A 19,718-nucleotide genomic window follows, 5' to 3' on the forward strand; every position below is an offset into this window, starting at 1 on the left:
ATATGTGTTTGTGCTAAATATCAGGTAGATGTTTCAGCCATATGTTCCCCTGCGGTTGTCTTTTTCCTTTTAAGCATAATACTAACATTTGTGTCTGAGATGTGACATTTAAAAAGACATTAAATGTCAAGAGTGTCTTTAAAAAAAATAAATTAAGCTGTTGTAAACAATCTATTCTTTTTGTTGAAAGGAAAACGTGTGTTCTATATCATTTGAGAAACAGAAAAAAAGTACTACATGCGAAATCTGATTCCAAGCTGTCTATGCGGAACCTGGCCGGATGTTTGAGAGATATAAAGCCAGTTAATGTTTTACTTACACGTAAGGAGGAGGAACTGGCTGGACAGATAAGTTGCTGTCGGCAATTTACCATGTTATATTACAGGAAAGGGATCGTAGACATGTTAATGATTAAAGATGACTGACTGGTACTTTCATTAAGCAGAAGTTCTCATGAGTATTTAGATCATTCTAATATTTTTGCCTTCGGTACATACATACGTTGCGAGTTTACTCTCCGTGCGCATGGACTAGACCTGATTACATGCACATATTGCACGTTTGAAGTCCGTGTACAATTAATCAATACGCCTGTGTCCGTGACACGCCATAGTTTCATCAATATGTTTTTCTAGATAAATTAACCGGAAAGTATAGAAAGGCAAACAGTTACCTTGCAGGAACGGATAAACTACAGAGAACCTTGCTAGTCCGGACGCTACAGCTCAAACACAATAGTCCGGATTAATGAATAAGGTCAAAGGCAGAAAATAATCAGGCAAACTAGCCTGGAAATAATATGAATGGATAACTAAAAATCAGTGATGACATCAGGTATTCGCGAAAAGGTTAAGCATGTCCTGCCCTACTGGTAGCACTCGTCACTCACACAATTTGCATGAAAAATTAAGTGTTTGTAATTTTTGCCTGATTTCCCACAGCAGTCCTCCTGCCATACGACGGCGACCTGACAATCAAGCCTTAAAATGGCAAGCAAGTGACGGATAAAGTAAATCCATTGACACGATAGCGCATTTACTGATTTTGTTGAAAATAAAACGATGTGTTACTTTTGAATTTGCAGTGATAATGTCCATTGGTGTTATGACATCCTTGCCTTGGTTTTCGGAGTTTGAAAATAATAGTTATATTTTTCAACAATATAGCGATGGAAATACCCAAGCATTTTTCAAAATACTTTCTATAAATGGGTTTCATTTATAATGTTAAACAATGACATGCAAAGAAATATGATCGTCTAGCGAAAAAAAAATCAGATGTGAGAAAATGAATTCAAAGTAAACAATTCTCAATTTCCTGATTATCTGTCACTATTTGCAGGCATTATGACCATTTTATTATCTCGAAGAAAGGGATATTAACAGGACTACACGCAAATTGTTTAACAGATGCAGTGGGAGAAATTCAAGTTGATGCAAATGGGGGTGAAATTGTTCACGACGAATTTAAGTTCGATAGTTATGAAATAAGCTTTATTCTGAGTTCCAGATCGTGTTGGATTGTAAGGAAGTGAGATGGAGAATCACCTTGAAAAATATTGAACATAGAACCCTGAAGGAAATATTTTAAATCTACTTTTGCAACACTTGTGGATTCTGCAGCAACCCATATGTGTACCTATTTAAGACATCTATGAAATCTGTTCATAAAGCACCCTTGTAAATAGACATAGCAATTTTGAGACCTATTCAGTTGGCATCATTAACATAAAACAAAGTCTCGGAGGTGCTCAGCTTTACACTGTTTCATACAGCTTTCAGACAGAGTAAATTCAAATAATGTTGTCAGGATTTCATATACAGAAGCTGAAAAACAAGGCCATCATGTATCGTGAACTTAGGGCTTAAAAAGCAAAATCATGAGGAAAATAATACGAATGGATCCCTGAAGAAAGGCCTGTATTTTGAACGGGTATTTCTGTTTCTTAAAGACGTCTTGTGCTCGTTTTATTCTGGATTTCATCCACATTTCTGTGCGTTTCAATGAAGTAATACTCATATAAACCTCTTACTTCTCTAGTCCGGCCATGCTGTTTGGCATTACACAGTGACTCAACGCAAAAAAGGCCTAACTTTGGCTCATGTAGCCCTTCAACTATACCATCGCGGATTTTGAAACCGGTGTTAAAAGGATCACTTTGCGGCGTATGTTCGGCTACGTCGTGTCTGAGACGTTTATCGTTACATTATGCGTCTGCACGGAGTTTTCAGATTCTAGATGCCCACACACATGTGGAGAAGGGATAAATAAAGTCTAATGCACCTATGCCTGGAAGTATCATTTACAGATTCAAATGAAACCTCTTTCTACAACCCACAAGGGTATGTGTGTGATTTGTTTGTAATATGATCCTCAAGGACGACCACGCATCAATTCGGGTTTGATGCTGTTGATTCCAAGGCTGTCTTCTTTCTCACTGCTAATGGGAGACTTAGATTGTATCGCTTTCAGTGATCGAAACTGGTATGTAGAGCGTGAGCGATTACACAGGCAATGTTGGCACTTGTTCGGCCAAGTGGCTGTCTCCCCATGTTAATTATGTAACCCCTGCTCATCACATCGATCTACCATCAACACTCCAAGAAGTGGCTACTCCACGTAGGGGGCGTCTCACGGTTACGTATGACCTTTTTGGTTTCCCATTATGCTCATGAATGTTAAACTCAATGGTTCTTAATAATGAAATCTCCCCAGCTCACTGTACTATGCTACCAGTACACACAACCGTTCAACGTCAATGTATGGATGTGCATGACTTTATCACGGGGTCTGAAGAACGTCACCCAAACTTCCTTGACACCGCCTTAACACGGAACGGTGTTGACCTTGTCTGCTGGCGCTGCAACAATGACATGGATTGGACAAATATATGGAACCGGCGATGTCGATACAGTCTCTGCGTCAATATCCTAATCTCCCAGCCTCATCTTATGAGGGCAAATTGATCCTAGTTGTTAATCTTCGACGTTGCAGCCCCTCAACTCCTCGCTGACGTTAAACTTGTGATGCTGGGCTTCATCGCCAGCCATGTCCTCTGCCCAATAACCAACAAGTTGATTTCCCTGGTAACGATCTCAGACCTTCCGCCATCTCCTCACAACTTTATATTAGTCTTAACGTCACTTACGAGCGCCATTTGCGGCAAAAAGCGACCCCTCTCACACACGCACTTATTCCCGAAGGAACATATTCTCTAGATTCCTTTAGAAAGTTGAGTTGAAATTGGCTGCTGCTCAATTCCACTCGAGCACAGAGAGGCACTCGGCATTCACACGATACTCGGATGGCACTGCCCTGCATGACGCCCGGGATTCGCCGCTAATTGAGTCAGGAGGAACACTGGCCTATACCTCTATTTGCGTTCATTTAATATAGCAGCGTCGTAAAGGCATTCTGTGAAATAAACGTCAGTTCATGCTACCAAAAGTGAAATATAACGCTGAAAATCATCCCAGCAATGTTTACACTAGAATGGTGAAAACTGTTACCGACACCGATAAAATCAGTTGCAGGACCTGTTTGTGCCGGGAGATATTTCGATAGATCGCATAAAAAAGATGTGTTATGAATGCACAATCAGTAAGTCATCAAAGTGCCTATTTTCGTTTTAATTTCGTAATAAATGAGAGTGAACTGAATTCCGAACTTAACAAAAATGGTGCGGATAGTATGAATCAATTCAGAGATAGTTGGTTAAAACTAATATGCTTTACGAACACGTTTTTATGCAAAAAATGTGAGTGGCGGATTCTGCCAGTAGGTGGTGAGATGAAATGAGGTTTACGTCACGCCCAAGATTACTGCACTTATATAGCCACGTGCACGTGTATGTGTGTGTGTGTGGCTGCTTGTACTTGACCGGACTGATGCCGATTTATAGTGCTAGCCCACTGAGATACCATGCTGCAGTTTAACATAAATACCCCACTCAGACACAGTATACAGTATACTGGCTCCGAGCAGACCAGTCCTTGTTTTAGCCCCTGAATGCCGAGCGCCAGACATGGTTACAACAAGTGCCACCTTTTAACGTCTTTTGGTATGACGCGGCCGGGGATCGAATCCCGGACCTTCCGCTCTCTGGTGTCATCACTGATTTTCAGTGATCTATTCATATGATTTTCATCACTCTTTTGTGTTTTATGCCGAAAGGAATCGGCGATTATTCTCTGGCGTTGACGTTTTATATTTACAATATGCAATCAGTAGTATACTATGTCTTTTATACTAGTATAGATACGTGGTGTTTTTGTGTTTAAAACGGCGTTAAACCCAATATGTGAAAACATGTTCTATAATAATAACTACTTTATGTTTTTCATTGTTTGATAAATATTTAAAACAATATCGGAAAGACAAGAAACGTAAAACCATAAACTATTGAGTTTTTCATCCTAATCTAATGGTAGAAATCACACAGAAGACAGACACTCCATAATCAATAGAAAACAGGACTTCTTCGGGGCTGACTTCAAAGTGCGTACTTTAATTACACAAGTTCTGAACAGTTTGATGCTTTCAACATCCCGCGCCAGACTCTCGGCACCAAGACATTATGGAGTTGCTGAGTACGTAAAAGTCCTACATCAAAGACGGGTCAGACGTTTCCCTCCAGCATTGGGTATACGTCTACAACCAGCGTTAATCAAACTGCCAATGTGATCTTTATTGTCTCAGCGCTTCACGACACTATGATATGCCGTGTACCATTGGCATGAAAGTGTCCTTTTTGACAACCTTATTAACTGTATTTGTGTAATGTGACAGTCGTTATTGGAATGGCCACATTGTAATGACACTCGGTTAACAACATGATATATATACATAGTTCTAGTGGGTTATGATATTTAACCGTTAACCTTATAAAAAATCCCTTTTATAATATTCCCTCTTAACGCTGTACAGGAACTTAACGGAAACGTGTAAGTGACAATTTCCGTTTGATCATTTCTTAAATAAAACGTGCGTGTAAATGTCTGCTTCAAATGAGTTTTGAAACTCAAAGCTAAGTACCACGATTTGCCTAAAGGAACATAACACCGGAAGACGACGACCGTAAATCCAGACATGGGAGAAGATCAAACAGCTGGTGATGTTGATGTTCCATGTAAGCCACGGGGTTTTATTGCAGCTCAACGCTTTATTTGAGCTTGGAGATGCAGAAGTAAATCCAACCGTTACATTTAAAGATTGCAGACGTTTTATATGCTGATGAAGATGGTGCAAGAGATGGTGGCCTTGCTATCAATGTAGTACACTGTAGGCTTCTATCGGTCATTTAGTGCGTACACGAAGATACGTGATTATGAGACTAAAAGATGGCATTTCCGTGCTAGAAAGGGTAACCAAATTTATACAAATATCCTTTCGTATCATTTTCATAAAGTAAGATCAAAACAATGAACGGTTCATCGGCATTACTATTTATATCCGTGTTCATGCCGACTATAAATGTCTAAATAACAAGGAATTGAGAGTAAAATGGTCTGTAATGTTTACATGGTGGCATCAGAATAAAATATTTCCCCTAATATGATATGATTCCAGTGCTATAAAGCACTATCCCCGAATAGTGTTTCCTTGGAAATGCGTCCGTTAAAATATGGTTTCTAGTGTTCTAAATGCCAACAATTCCATCAGAAAGAATACACAATGACATGCTACACTTAAGCCATAAAAGTCACCGTCCACCTTTGATAGAAGCTCTCATATTCATTTGTCATAACCTTAAAAGCATACTTCATCATATGATTCAGGGTTTATATTACTGCCAACACGTAACATCAGGATAACCTTGCCCCGCACTGTCTCCTTCCGATCAATGGTTCTGAGATAGCGAAAGTATGAGTGTCTGTGGTTCCTGTAGTCTGGCACCGTCGGTGGAAAAATCGGAAGCCCTGTCTTGATGACAGTCGATTACTGAACGTGACCTGAATACAATACACAACATATTTAATGTGCAAGGTGGCATCACACGCTCTATTGATTTGTTGATCACAAAGAAAGGAATTAGATTGAACAAACACCGCTGCAAGATGTCAGCTGGAGCCAAATCAAGACTGATCGTGCTGATTGCAATCTGGGCACCGCATCGTGTGGAGCAGGGGTCTCTTCTATGCCCTGTCTTGTTATATTGAGTATGGAAGATGTATTGCTTTGTGAAAGTGTTCATCACCCAGTATCAATCCTTACGGCACGGTATTAATCAGTTCTCCATGTTTCGGATTACGAGCAAGAATCTTTGAGAGACATAACTGTCTTCATAAAAATGCTTTAAAAAGTGGATGAGTGTAATTGGCCGCTTGCAGTTCGGATCATTACCTCAATACATTTCCCCACTCTAATAAATTGCTCCCCGAATACCTGTTGGACCAAGCATTCCCATTAAAAGCATTAATCTTAAGAGTTAATTAACGATTGCGTCTGTGTTTGAACTCTGTACACCGCGCGTCTATCCCCAGCGTACTGTTTGTCCTTTCCGCCTGAGATTGAAGCCAATTTCATCTGATTTGTCTCAATGCAGTTGGCATACAATTGAATCAATGAACTGCACGAGGTAACATCAGAAACCACCGGACCTGAAGAAACAGGGATTTCAAGACCAAAAGCTGATTGATTTCGTTTCCCTTATTTGAACAGTGGTATTCTCCGTCCAAAGGCAGTAGTTGAAGTAAAGCAACGAACAGGCTTTGTCAAGTGGGCACGAGCAGTCATTCAGATGACAGTTGATAGCAAATGTGTGATCATCTGTTTGAAATTCTTATCCAGTTGCGATGTGATATCCGTGGCGTACATGATGTGGAATCCGAAGACGACACACTATTAACATGCTCCAATACTGCACAATACTATGAAACCACGTAACTAGGACCACTGTTTATATGGAAACCTCACTTGTGGACGATATGAAGGACGAGATAGATAGATAGATAGATAGATAGATAGATAGATAGATAGATAGATAGATAGATAGATAGATAGTGGTAAGATTCACTAGTGTACAGCAGCACATATGTAAAGAAATACACAAAATAATCAAACGAAACGGATTGCTCTACATGTTTCAGCTTTATCTTCAGGATCTTGAAGTCTTTTGTTCCATATGGCCCTGAGTATGTCCCTGACGATAAAGCTGATATATGTGGGAGAACAATCCTTTACGTCGAGTTTTATAGGTTTAGCTGTATTAAAAATACCTTCATTGAAGTAGAAGATTACTGTTATACGGCATTTTGCTATAATTTAACTCAAAATTATTTACAGAAGATTGTGTCAGGACGCTTCTCTATAATTTCACACTCAACGGGGTTTGCTGGGTTTTTTAAGATTGAAGCATATACACTGACTAGGTGACCTCTGACATCATGTACATTACCTGCTATTTACTTCAAATGAAATCAGTTTTAGTGAGAGTGTGGTCACGTTGTGAATTAGTAATCACCTGATGAAATTGCATTACTTGATCCTTGATAACATCTTTGACCAACAAATATCAAGGGTATACTCCTTTGCTGCTACCAAAGATCTTTGCCACTTCCATTACAAAGAAGGTCAAGGTAGAGCAACAATGGAGCCATATCACCCTTTAGAATAATAACATCCACAATGGGCATCACCATGGTCATAAACGTTTTCCATTTACGACAAAATAACAAATTCCCCTTCCAAGAATAATGAGTTCCATAATGCATTAGGACAATCGCGATCCGTCTAAATACTTTCCCACCCTGGGTTTAGCTAGCACCGGAATAACCCCAGTCCTATCACGCTTCTGCCTCCTACAGACGCCTGTAAACGTGAGGTATTAGGCTGTATGGGTTGATTGTTTGTATGATAAGCGTACTTCCTTCACCGAGTCTAATACAATAACCATGTCTATAGACGTCACTGCAGATGAGATCTTGTGACGGGCACTGCCTTTATCACCAGTAAGGGTTCACTGCTGTCGGAACATAGCGTGTATCTGATGCGGTTTATCGCAGCCATGTCGCATGACCAACAATGTCTTATATTAGAAAATTAATTAAATATGCATTTTCTGAAAAATAAGGAATAGTTTTCAGACCTAGACGTTGACCGAAGATATATGAAAGTGGTTAAAAGAAGGTAGAAGTCGTGAAAGCGTACTGGCTTAAATGCAAACTAAATTATTGGTTGGTTTACACCAGATTCAGTAAAAGTCCTGCTACATCACGTCTCTAAATAATGAATGAATTTTGGCCACACAAACCTGTAGTTGATATCATGAACAAAGTCCAATACTATCGCGGTACGATAATCCGAAATCAACCAAGTCACTGAATCTGTTTTCCCGATCTAGTGTTGTCTTCTCTTACGACAAGCAATATAGTGCTTGGGAGAATATTCTAACCCTGGTCCCTAAGAGGCTCAATCTAAGTGAGTATGAACAGTAAGTGTTACGTAACATTACGGAGAGTTAACGAGAAAACTGTAATTGGTTCCCGTCTAAGCTTGGAATATGTGGGGACATTCTTTTTCTAGTGTGAGTGCTACATTATATATTTATGATCGGATTTTCATGACTATACAGGAGACTTTATCTCCCATACCAGATAATGCATAACCATGCAGCCAGGTTAACTTACAACAAATGAGGGAGGAATTAAAAGAACTTTTAGACCGATCCTTTATTATTTTGGGATGACTTGGGGTTGGTGTGGGGTGGGGTTTTTTGGGTGGCTTTGATTTGTGTTTGAGATACTATTTCGGTCAGTGGATGCATTTTGCGTCCCTTTAAACGCATTAACGATTTGGCTAATCCACTGTACCCAACTCAGTATCACCATGCATTACACAATATTAACATTTGCATTGACATGTTAGACTAAGCACCCATGACGTGATGAGGGTGTGAACATTCGATAAAGTAAAGATAACAGTTTCCACATCGGCTACAACAACATTTCATATCATCGTTCAAACCGTTCCCATATAAATTATTTTCAAAGATCACCTTCACCATGTTGGTGTGCAGAATGTTGTTCTTTCTCAAACCATATGAGAAGTATAACGGCGCAGTTGGACTTGGTAAATGAAGACTGAATTATAACACTAAAAGTAAACTATTTTGTTGTTTATCAGATAATTTGTTCCACATCTTTACTGAACAATATTGTTTCCAAATTACTCAGTTCACCAGTTCCGTTCCAACAGAGATGCATGTAGGCTCCGGCAAGGCTATCAGTAGAACATGAAGCTCTCACGAACTAAAGCACCAGATACGCCCTCGGACTGTTTGTCTGTACATTGGTGATAAGGCATAGTCACGGTATAGAGAGACGTGTGGATACTAGCATAAACCAACAATAATGCAGTCATAAACACATTTAACATGTAATACATAAAACAACATTAATCTAGCCGTGTTTCCACGAAGGTTTCCAGAGTGCTCGGGTCAGCTCCGAATGTTTCGTGTCGTGTCGGTATCGGTATGATCGTTTTATAGTCCCCATCGGAATAAATAAAATGTCACGTTAGAACAATAAGTCATGATGACACGTAAGCCAGATAGCTGGATGTAAAATTGAAGGTGTTGGTAGGTTCTGAATCATAACACAGCAGTATGCAGGCGATGAGGACGTATTGGTATCGCTGATTAGTTTTCCCAGCTGTCAGTGTGGCCATCGGCTAAGAGGAGGGGCACCAGAACAACACAGGGTCAGTTATTATCTATCTTTTACTAATGGTAAACTCCAATGAGGAAGTGGGGTGTATTAAAGTTCAGTAAAGATTAGAGCGACACTTATAGTAAACGGGGTCTATTACAAATTCAGTTTGAGCGTTATTTATGTGAAGTTAGGAATATTCTATTACCCTTTAAAACAGTGTGCCAATCCGCTTACCAACCTACTTCTTTATTGTACCTATCAACGGCTTATTCTATCTATCAACTAACTATTGTATCTATCAACTTTTTATTGTCCCTATCAACTAACTATTGTATCTATCAACGGCTTATTCTCTCTATCAACTAACTATTGTATCTACCAACTATTTATTGTTTATATCAACTAACTATGGTGTCGATCAACTATTTAGTGTATCTATCAACTACCTATTGTATCTATCAACTATTTATCGACTATATAGTTATAGATATATATTATCAATCTACCACTCAATCCAACTATTTAGAGTTAACAGTCGTGACACGTCAATCCTATGCTGATACTAACTTTAAAAATGCCGTGGAGGTTATATCAATATAACAATCTTCAGCAGTTAGCACTATACTAACGCTCATAATGACGAGCGACGAACTGCGAAAAGAGACACACGAATCTTTAGCAAATACTAACCCTGAAAGTGACCTGATTTGACCTTACTCATAAGATCAAATCCATGGATCATTAGTTTCAGAGCTGTATACAGATCACAACCGCGTCTTACATCAACTGTAAATTTGTGGAAGAAGAATCAGCATTGCTTGTATTAACACACGTATATAAGTTGGACGTACATCGGTGGCTTCGTTACCAATGAAACTAAAAAAACACGCCTCCCATCTGTGTTCCCATGTTCTGTTCATATGTTGATAACAATTGTATGACGATAATGTATTTTTTTTAAAGAAATCTTCCAGTGTTGCTATAATTAAGACTTCATATTCCTGTCAAAGTACATGTACCTGTATTGCATATAAGAGAAATATTATTATTTATTACTTAAGACAATACAAACGCTGAAAGTATGGACCAAGTAGACGAGAACAATGACACGACGCTCTCTAACGCAGTACCGACGCTGAAAGTGACGACCGATTGACATCAGTGCCACTTTAGGATAATAGTGACGACACAAACATAACATAAGATATTGCAATAATGTTCTATGGTATATCTTCACCGAACACCAGAAGAAACATAATATTGCACGTTGTCGTTTCTTAAACTGATTTGACACGAATCCATGTCCCATTAGTTCCAAACTGTATACAGAACACAACATAAACTGTGAATTTGTGGCAGGCTGCCTGTATTAACACAACACAAGTATATGAGTTTGTCCCTTGACGTCTGGTACTCGGCCACAGCTGACGACAACAACAGCTCTGACCACAATCTGATCAAGACGTCTGTTGCCGTCGTGGACGACGGCTATCGGTCTGCCATGTCTCAGGTCTAATTAGATGACGATTCTCAAGGGGAAGGACCACAGAAAAGGCAGCAAAATTGGCCAATCTCATTCCCATTTCATCAAACAGCGTCTTGTTTTGACAAGATTTGACAAAGCGAATGTTTCAGAGGGAGCACCGTGGGCAACACAAACCCTCACACTAGACAGCTAGCGCAACACCGGATACATTTCTGGACGTACAAAGCTGTTATAAATAGAACATGTAGTGGTCAAATACGACTTAAATACACTCAATGGGATATTCATCCAGTATTCCATTCCACACACTCAGTAGAGCATAAAACAATGTCTCTGTTCATATACGTACACATACAAAGTGTTCCTGTTCTAAACAAACACGCACGATGCGTCGGTTTTCATGCGACGCACAGGATGTGCCTCTGTTCGCTCGTCACGCCGAAGGCCCGAGTTCGATTCCCCACTTGGGTACAATGTGTGAAGTCCTTTTATGGTGTCCCCCGCGGGGATATTTCTAAAAGCGGTGCAAATCGGCGTATTTACTCACTCACTCTTCCCATATCATCACACATGATATGTCTTTGTTTCCATACAGACAAACATGATGTGCATATCTTCCCATACTAACACACAGCGTGTCTCTGTGCGTACCCATACCAAAACACGATATGTCTCTGTACGTACCCATACCAAAACACAATATGTCTCTGCTCCCATACCAACACACAATGTGTCTCTGTTCCCATACCAACACACAGTATGTCTCTGTTCCCATACCAACACACAATGTGTCTCTGTTCCCATACCAACACACAGTATGTCTCTGTACGCACCCATACGAAAACACAATGTGTCTCTGTTCCCATACCAACACACAGTATGTCTCTGTACGTACCCATACCAACACACAATGTGTCTCTGTTCCCATACCAACACCCAATGTGTCTCTGTTCCCATACCAACACACAACATGTCTCTGTACGTACCCATACCAACACACAACGTGTCTCTGTTCCCATACAAACACCCAATGTGTCTCTGTTCCCATACCAAAACACAATGTGTCTCTGTTCCAATACCAACACACAATGTGTCTCTGTACGCACCCATACCAACACACAATGTGTCTCTGTTCCCATAACAACACCCAATGTGTCTCTGTACGTACCAATACCAACACACAATGTGTTTCTATTCCTATACCAAAACACAATATGTCTCTGTTCCCATACCAACACCGATGTGTCTCTGTTCCTATACCAACACACAATATGTCTCTGTTCCAAACCAACACACAACGTGTCTCTGTACGTACCCATACCAACACACAACATGTCTCTGTTCCGAAACCAAAACACAATGTGACTCTGTTCCCATACCAACACACAGTGTGTCTCTGTATGTACCCATACCAACACACAACATGTCTCTGTTCCCATACCAAAACACAATGTGTCTCTGTTCCCAAACCAACACACAATATGTCTCTGTTCCCATACAAACACCCAATGTGTCTCTGTTCCCATACCAACACACAACGTGTCTCTGAACGTACCCATACCAACACACAACGTGTCTCTGAACGTACCAATACCAACACACAATGTGTCTCTGTACGCACCCATACCAACACACAACGTGTCTCTGTACGTACCCATACCAACACACAATGTGTCTCTGTTCCCATACCAACACACAACGTGTCTCTGAACGTACCCATACCAACACACAATGTGTCTCTGTACGCACCCATACCAACACACAATATGTCTCTGTTCCCATACCAACACACAAGGGGTGTCTCTGTACGTACCCATACCAACACACAATGTGTCTCTGTTCCCATACCAATGCACAACGTGTCTCTGTTCCCATACCAACACACAATGTGTCTCTGTTCCCATACCAACACACAATGTGTCTGTTCCCATACCAACACACAATGTGTCTCTGTTCCCATACCAACACTCAACGTGTCTCTGTTCCCATACCAACACCCAATATGTCTCTGTTTTCATGCAAACAAACATTCTAACTCTGTTATATAAAAAAGAAAACACGTCACATGTAAAAGTGTATATTATAAACTTCCATACATATACACATGAACACACTCCAATCTGAGTGCGAATGAGCTCCACTTGAAGCGCTCATATATTGTATACTTATGTTAGCGGTACATCAGTGGCTCAGTTGCCATATAAACGCAAAGGAAAACGCCTGCCATCTGTGTTTCCATGTTTTGTCCATAATGTTAATAAGAATTGTAATACGAAACTCGTTATGTAGAAATAAAAACAACTCTACCAGCGATGTTATTTTTACACCATCGTTTTCTTGTCAGTACCTTTATTTCATATAAAGGCAAATGTCACGTTTGACGTACGTTCAAGAAGTTCAGTCGTTCACACGTCGAACTAAATTGTCATGAGCTAAGCCTGGTTGTTCTGCTGTACGACTGTCCGTCCGTATCTGCGTACTATTGTGCGTGTATTGGTAAGAGTGGGTGTATTGGTATGAGTGGGTGTATTGGTATGAGTGGGTGGGTGACTGGGATTATTGGGGTTATTGGGGTTATTGGGGTTGACAATCAACAATAGACATAGAACTAGGGTTTTTTTCATTCCGCTATTACGCACAATTCGAAAACGGCTTGGAACCATATTGGGATTAAACAAACAACATAAAAATATTAAAATAGATCAGTAAATGAATTGAATGTATTAATTTGACAGACCATTGTCAATTTGAGCAGAGCATTTGTCTTCATGTATCACAATTTACATGATTGTGACAACAGCTGGTTGTTAAACGAATGTATACATATGTAGATATGTAAATATCCTCTAGAGCGTATAGAACACGTTGTACATCGTGTTTGGTTAAAACTTAATTAACTGAATTACCATATTCTATATTACAGACACGATGCTAAACATATGATCCAAGTTCAATTCCAAGTTCAAGTCGAATTAAAGCGTACCGAGGTGTATATGTTGGGTTTTTTAATTGCATCGAGCTGTATGTTACTCAACGCCAGATGTTGCATCCGAGACGCCGTTAGAACCTGTTGCGGCAGGCACAGAACGATATAATTATGGATTATTCCTAATGCAAAAGAAACGGATTTATGGACATTTCGAAGCTGACACACTCGTCTGTTATTACAATCATGACATATGATTCTATATGCGACTTCATACCTTCAGTGTGAAGCTAAGTCAGCAGAAATATATGATGCAACGACCAATGAAAACGTCACCTACAGCCCCCCTTGAATTTAATAACGAGTAATAAAATGTTTCCCTGTGTACATTATTTATCGCAAGTCGTGAATGAGAAACGTCAAACATTTATACGAGTCATCTCTATTGGCTGGTTTGTTTGTTTGTTGTTTAAAGCCGCACTCAGCAATATTCCAGCTATATGACGGCGGTCTGTAGATAATCGAGTCTGGACCAGGCAATCCAGTGATAAATATCATGAGCATCGATCCACGCAATTGGGATCCACGCAATTGGGATCGATGACATGCATCAACAGAGTCAGCGAGTCTGACGACCCGATCGCGTTAGTCGCCTCTTACGACAAGCATAGTCGCCTTTTACGGCAAGCATTGGTTGCTGAAGACCTATTCTACCCCGGATCTTCACGGATCTCTTTTGGATGGGACAAGCATCACCACATCCTGCAGTCGAATTTATCAGATATTGTGCCATCAACAAATGTAAAGTTGCAAAATACCTTACATTTGTTATGCTATAAACGTATTCATTAACGTCCTTCAGATATACACTTCCGAATTCTAGAAGGGCGGTAAAAGGCTTGTTCTGACAGGAGAATGGACGTTATAAGGTTACATCTGGTTTTGATGTCAGATGCGATTCCTTTTAATGGAAGCGCTACAGATTGCCAGACGCCAGTTACTTTCCACCATTTCACTTGTAACATTCGCTTCTAAATTCCTATGAGTCATGTCACATATGCCGATGCTAACTGGCAGCGAACACAGTAGGGTACGCAGGTCCCAAGGCCATGCCTTGTCAGTTCTCTTAGATCTGCATTGCGTCATGTGACAAATCTCATTCCCATTACCTACAAAGCGAAGGAAGCCATGCCGCTTCTAGTTGATTATCCCGGCGGGGGATATTGGGCATATCATACGTCAGATAATATCTGTCCATTATACAATGACAAGGATGGGCACATTGTACAGACGCGGGATATTCTAGATTGGTAGACCCAAGGGAACCATCGGCTAATTACATTATTTGCATTGTCATGGCATTACTCTTCGTGAGCATCTGTGAACATTAAACGTTTGTCGCACACAACGCCGCTGAAAACTACAACAAACAAGTAATTATATACTATTCATTTTTGATAGGTATACTGAGATACTGAAGTCTTTGTGGGCTAAAATCAAATTGGGGTATCTTTAAAAAATAGCATATACGGGCACACTTTGAAAACGCCGTTATATGCTGTATGTGTTTAGTAATCGTTTTGATATTTTAATGACTGATTAATCGTGTTCAAGGTTCTTTAATGCACATGCTGGATAGAACAATCGTGTTGTGAATATAAAATAAAATTGTTCGGGTCCTCCTTTCAGAGAATAAATTGTGTATCATGAGGCAGATATCCCACACACTCGGTATTATCAGGACACAAGAATTTGATACTTCATGTTAATATTTTTGAAAAATCATTAAAACACCAACACACTATTAAGAGTGATTTTAGTGAATGCCTATTTTGCGCACGCTTAATTATAATGAGAACAACACATTCCTGTACATATCATTAGATGCAAATAAGATAGTGTTGTATTCTGATATAATAAAAGTGGAAAATCCCTTTCCATAATCATAAGAAGTCTGTCTAAACGTCCATTCTAGATTCCGATTATATTATTTCAAAAATGTGATTATGAATTAATATTAAATATTGATGATATCAGATGTTCGCAAAAAGGTGAGCTATCCTGCGCCACCGGTGGCACAACGACACAAAACACATGCAAAAGGCAAGTCAGGTAATTACTGACAAAAACAACCAGAATACTTAGTACAAGTGGAAATAGGGAATTGCAAGGGACATCATGTTTGTCTCTGATGCGTCAAATTTAAGAATGTCCTACACATTTCAACCAAACAACTTTTATTCAATGCTTTTCTAATGCCTTTAATGTTGTAACCCTGATCAAACAACTTTTGCGCAACAGTCGTATGACGTTCTTTGACATTTTCTTAGAAAGAGCGTTCACGTTTGTACTTCAAAAGTTGTGAAATGTAAACACTATAGGTTGGAGTTGCTTGAATATTGCTCGACATAACATGAAAGTTTTCAGTTGGAAAGTTGACGTCATCCCTCTTGTCTTACAACCTTGAGGATATTGTTTGTCAATAGATAAACGCATAGATGAATACCTTATGACAGCTAAAACGTGATATAGTACCTTTCGCAAAACGAATTTTATTTCTACAATATTTTTAAAAGCAAAACTAGCTTTATTATAACTTAGCCACAATGTTTCTGTTATCTCAGAGATGTATATTTATTTAGAAACGATGTGGAAAACAAGTAGGAATCGGAAGAAAGGTCACTATTTTAGAATAGACATATAACTTTGTATATAACTGTTAATCGATCCCATGATTGATGACATATGTCAGAGTAGTCTGGAATCGTACACGTGATTACAGAAAGGGTTTAGTCGCTTTTATATGACAGGATCCTCACGTTGATTCAAGGCTAGATATTGTATGGCTCAACCAGCACACGGAATTGAGACATGTTACCTTTAAAACTGAGGGAGATTAAAACGCAGTAAAATACTGCAACCAGAATGCTATTAACCAGACCTCTCGACGGACATATGGGAACACAAGCATCCAGTGTAGAGTTGTAGGGAGTGTTAATGCAATGTCACAACAATATGAGGCAGGGATACCCAAGAGATGTCTGGTTTATGGACTTTTATGCGAAAATGGCATTGCACTTTAAGTCGAGATGTTAGATATGAACGTAATGCTGGAAAGGCAATCCTCGATGTCAGGCAAGAAAGGATGAAATAAAAGAAGGAGTCTTGCATTTAATCTATTAAACATCGTTCTGAACTTATATTTACCGTAAGTTAAAAGGACACGTCGACATGTCGATTTACACATTGATGAGTGCAGTTCAGTTATCAAGTGGTTGAGAAGCGAGATGGAACGGGCACCAGCACTATATTACTTGTCAGATGAGACGAAATTGGATCGGATGATCAGATACAAGAAGTGTGTGGCGATGCTCATAATATCAACCACTGGTTTGTCTGGGTCAGAATCGATTTTTAGAGACTGTCGTGATATATCTGGAATGTTGCTCACTACCGCGTGAAAGAAACACAGAAACACGTTTAATGATTACCTGCGGCGTGTGGTCTCCAAAGCCGAATAGTTCTAATGGAGATTGATAAGCCACAGTTACGATTGGTCTTCAAACGTGGCCCAAGGCACAGTTATTAAATTTATATTTTTTAATACTCTGTCTGTCTGCCATAAATAACTGGAACTCAACAAGTGTAACCTTTCACATCATTTGTGTTCCATATATAGGACCAGCAATGCCGGGAACAGTGTTTACCTTCACTTCTCATGATTTACAACAGTACAGGTGTTTATTAGTCATTGTGCTGTATAGCAACTCAGTGAAAATAATTCTGTGTAGGGGAAATCCGGAAACCATCTGGAAATATATTATACCAACGCACCCTATTCATATCATCAGCATCTAGAAAATATATTTGAGATTTTTGTAAAACTTAATACTATCAATATAGCGTCCTAACAATACGAAGAATTTCTCAATTACACATATAGTCCCTTCCTACTCCGTAAATAAATTTGGCCAACCGGTTAAACGATTAACATAGCAAATGAATGAATTAGACATTCATTTGAGGCAATAACGTGTTATTTGATTGAACCTTGAAGGCCTCCTTCTTACCCCAAACGTTCTGGTCCAAAATTATGGGACGTGCTGCTAGTTAGCTTGGAGTATGGCCCCAAAGGAATAAAACACATGCGGTTCCCGTACATCGAATACATGTCTTAATACATATTCAGGAAGATGAAATAGGGACAGCATAGGTCTTGGATTGTTTAGACACAATTTCAGATCAAAAGTATTAACTCTTGACTTGATAACACCAAGAAAACTCACAACACACCAGGCAACCTCTTACTGTGTTTGCTGCGAAGCACCTAATCTCTGCTCTCGCAGTAAGCCTTTAAGGTTGGCCTTTAAACCACAGTAGTTTCAGTGCAAATGTGCATATAGGGTTACTGAGCTATCGTTAACTATAGCGAATAGATACAGGGATTGTAGCTGGAATAGACCAGATGCCACATATTGACAAAGTCAGGGTAAATATTAATATCGAGATTGCCATACAATAAGGATATTGACCTAGCTTAAGCCGATAATGCTGACGTGCTAGCCCCAATTTCCTTAACCACTCACCTTCATCCAAGCCGTCCTTCATCCCCCCTACCGTCATCAGCTTCCGAATACCCTCCGGGATCACCCGTAATGGTACCCGGTCCACTTTAACCCTTTTACACCTGCCAGCACTCTCCAGCCACCGAAACACTTGCAGCCGAGTGTTGTTGAGGGTGAAGTACTGTCCGTCTTTCTCTGCAACCTGTAGCTTAGGACATTCGCCATTCTTCAGCAGTCTCCTACACAATTCTTCCATATCTGTGTCCTTCGTAATATCAGGAAGTCCCTGTCCCACCTCACAATGGGTAAAGTGAATGGTTGATGGTGAGAGGAACATGGTTAGGATAGATCCTCCGGTCGTCGTTCGGCGTTGTACGGATTGTTGTGTTCTTTCAACAATAGCGTTAAGTCATGACAGAATCAATACCACGCTATCGGGCGACTTTCATGGAGGCTGCTTGTTTGGTAGAAACAAAACTTCCCCATGACACCAAGAATTTGGGAAGCCTTTAGCATGTTTGGTAGTTTAGCGTAAGTTTCCCCTCCCTACACTCATGGCACGGCGGGCTCACTGTGTACAGCAAAGGGACTGCCCATTATCACCCGCCTAGTGAATGGACGACCAACAATCAATACTAAATGCAAGGAAGAGTTGTACAGCGCCCTGTGGAAAGAATGGACTCTGCTTCCCTCAGAGGAAGAAGTAACCAAGCCCCGTTTTACTTCCTTTTCAGAGAAACCTGGGCGATATGGGTTCCTTAGACGGTTTGACGAACGAAAGTTCATATGTAAAATGGAAATACCGATGAAGGCTTTGTCAGTTGACTGGTATATGTTGGATAATATATAAGGACGGGCTGGTCGATCCACTTCGTCTCCTGCCTGCGCTAATCAACAGCTTAAGTCCTGGCGTGTACAGCCACTAGTTGATACATGACATATCTGATTTGGCTAATTCACAACCTAGGTGAGTTGCTTAACAGAGGTATCGATTATTTCTGATGTCATTGCTCGATTGCCCAACAAAACCCTCCATCGATTTATTGCGACAGTGTGGAAAATATAACATGATAGACTGTTCACTGTTTATG

At 39.9% G+C, this 19,718-nt stretch overlaps 1 protein-coding gene across 1 annotated transcript in view; it reads right to left on the bottom strand.

Moving 5' to 3' along the window:
* The window catches only part of LOC124141148, a 45,426-nt gene extending 25,908 nt beyond the window's left edge, over positions 1 to 19,518 (bottom strand). Inside the window, exon 1 of the mRNA XM_046509059.2 lies at positions 18,649 to 19,518. Coding sequence (XP_046365015.1) covers positions 18,649 to 18,964 — 316 coding nt within the window. The 5' untranslated portion in view covers positions 18,965 to 19,518. The remainder of the gene's footprint in view (positions 1 to 18,648) is intronic.
* Between the last annotated feature and the right edge of the window lie 200 nt (positions 19,519 to 19,718).

This window comes from Haliotis rufescens, unplaced genomic scaffold (genome assembly GCF_023055435.1).
Source record: "Haliotis rufescens isolate VD_foot unplaced genomic scaffold, xgHalRufe1.0.p SCAF_11, whole genome shotgun sequence".
In the NCBI taxonomy this organism is placed as follows: Eukaryota; Metazoa; Mollusca; class Gastropoda; order Lepetellida; family Haliotidae; genus Haliotis; species Haliotis rufescens.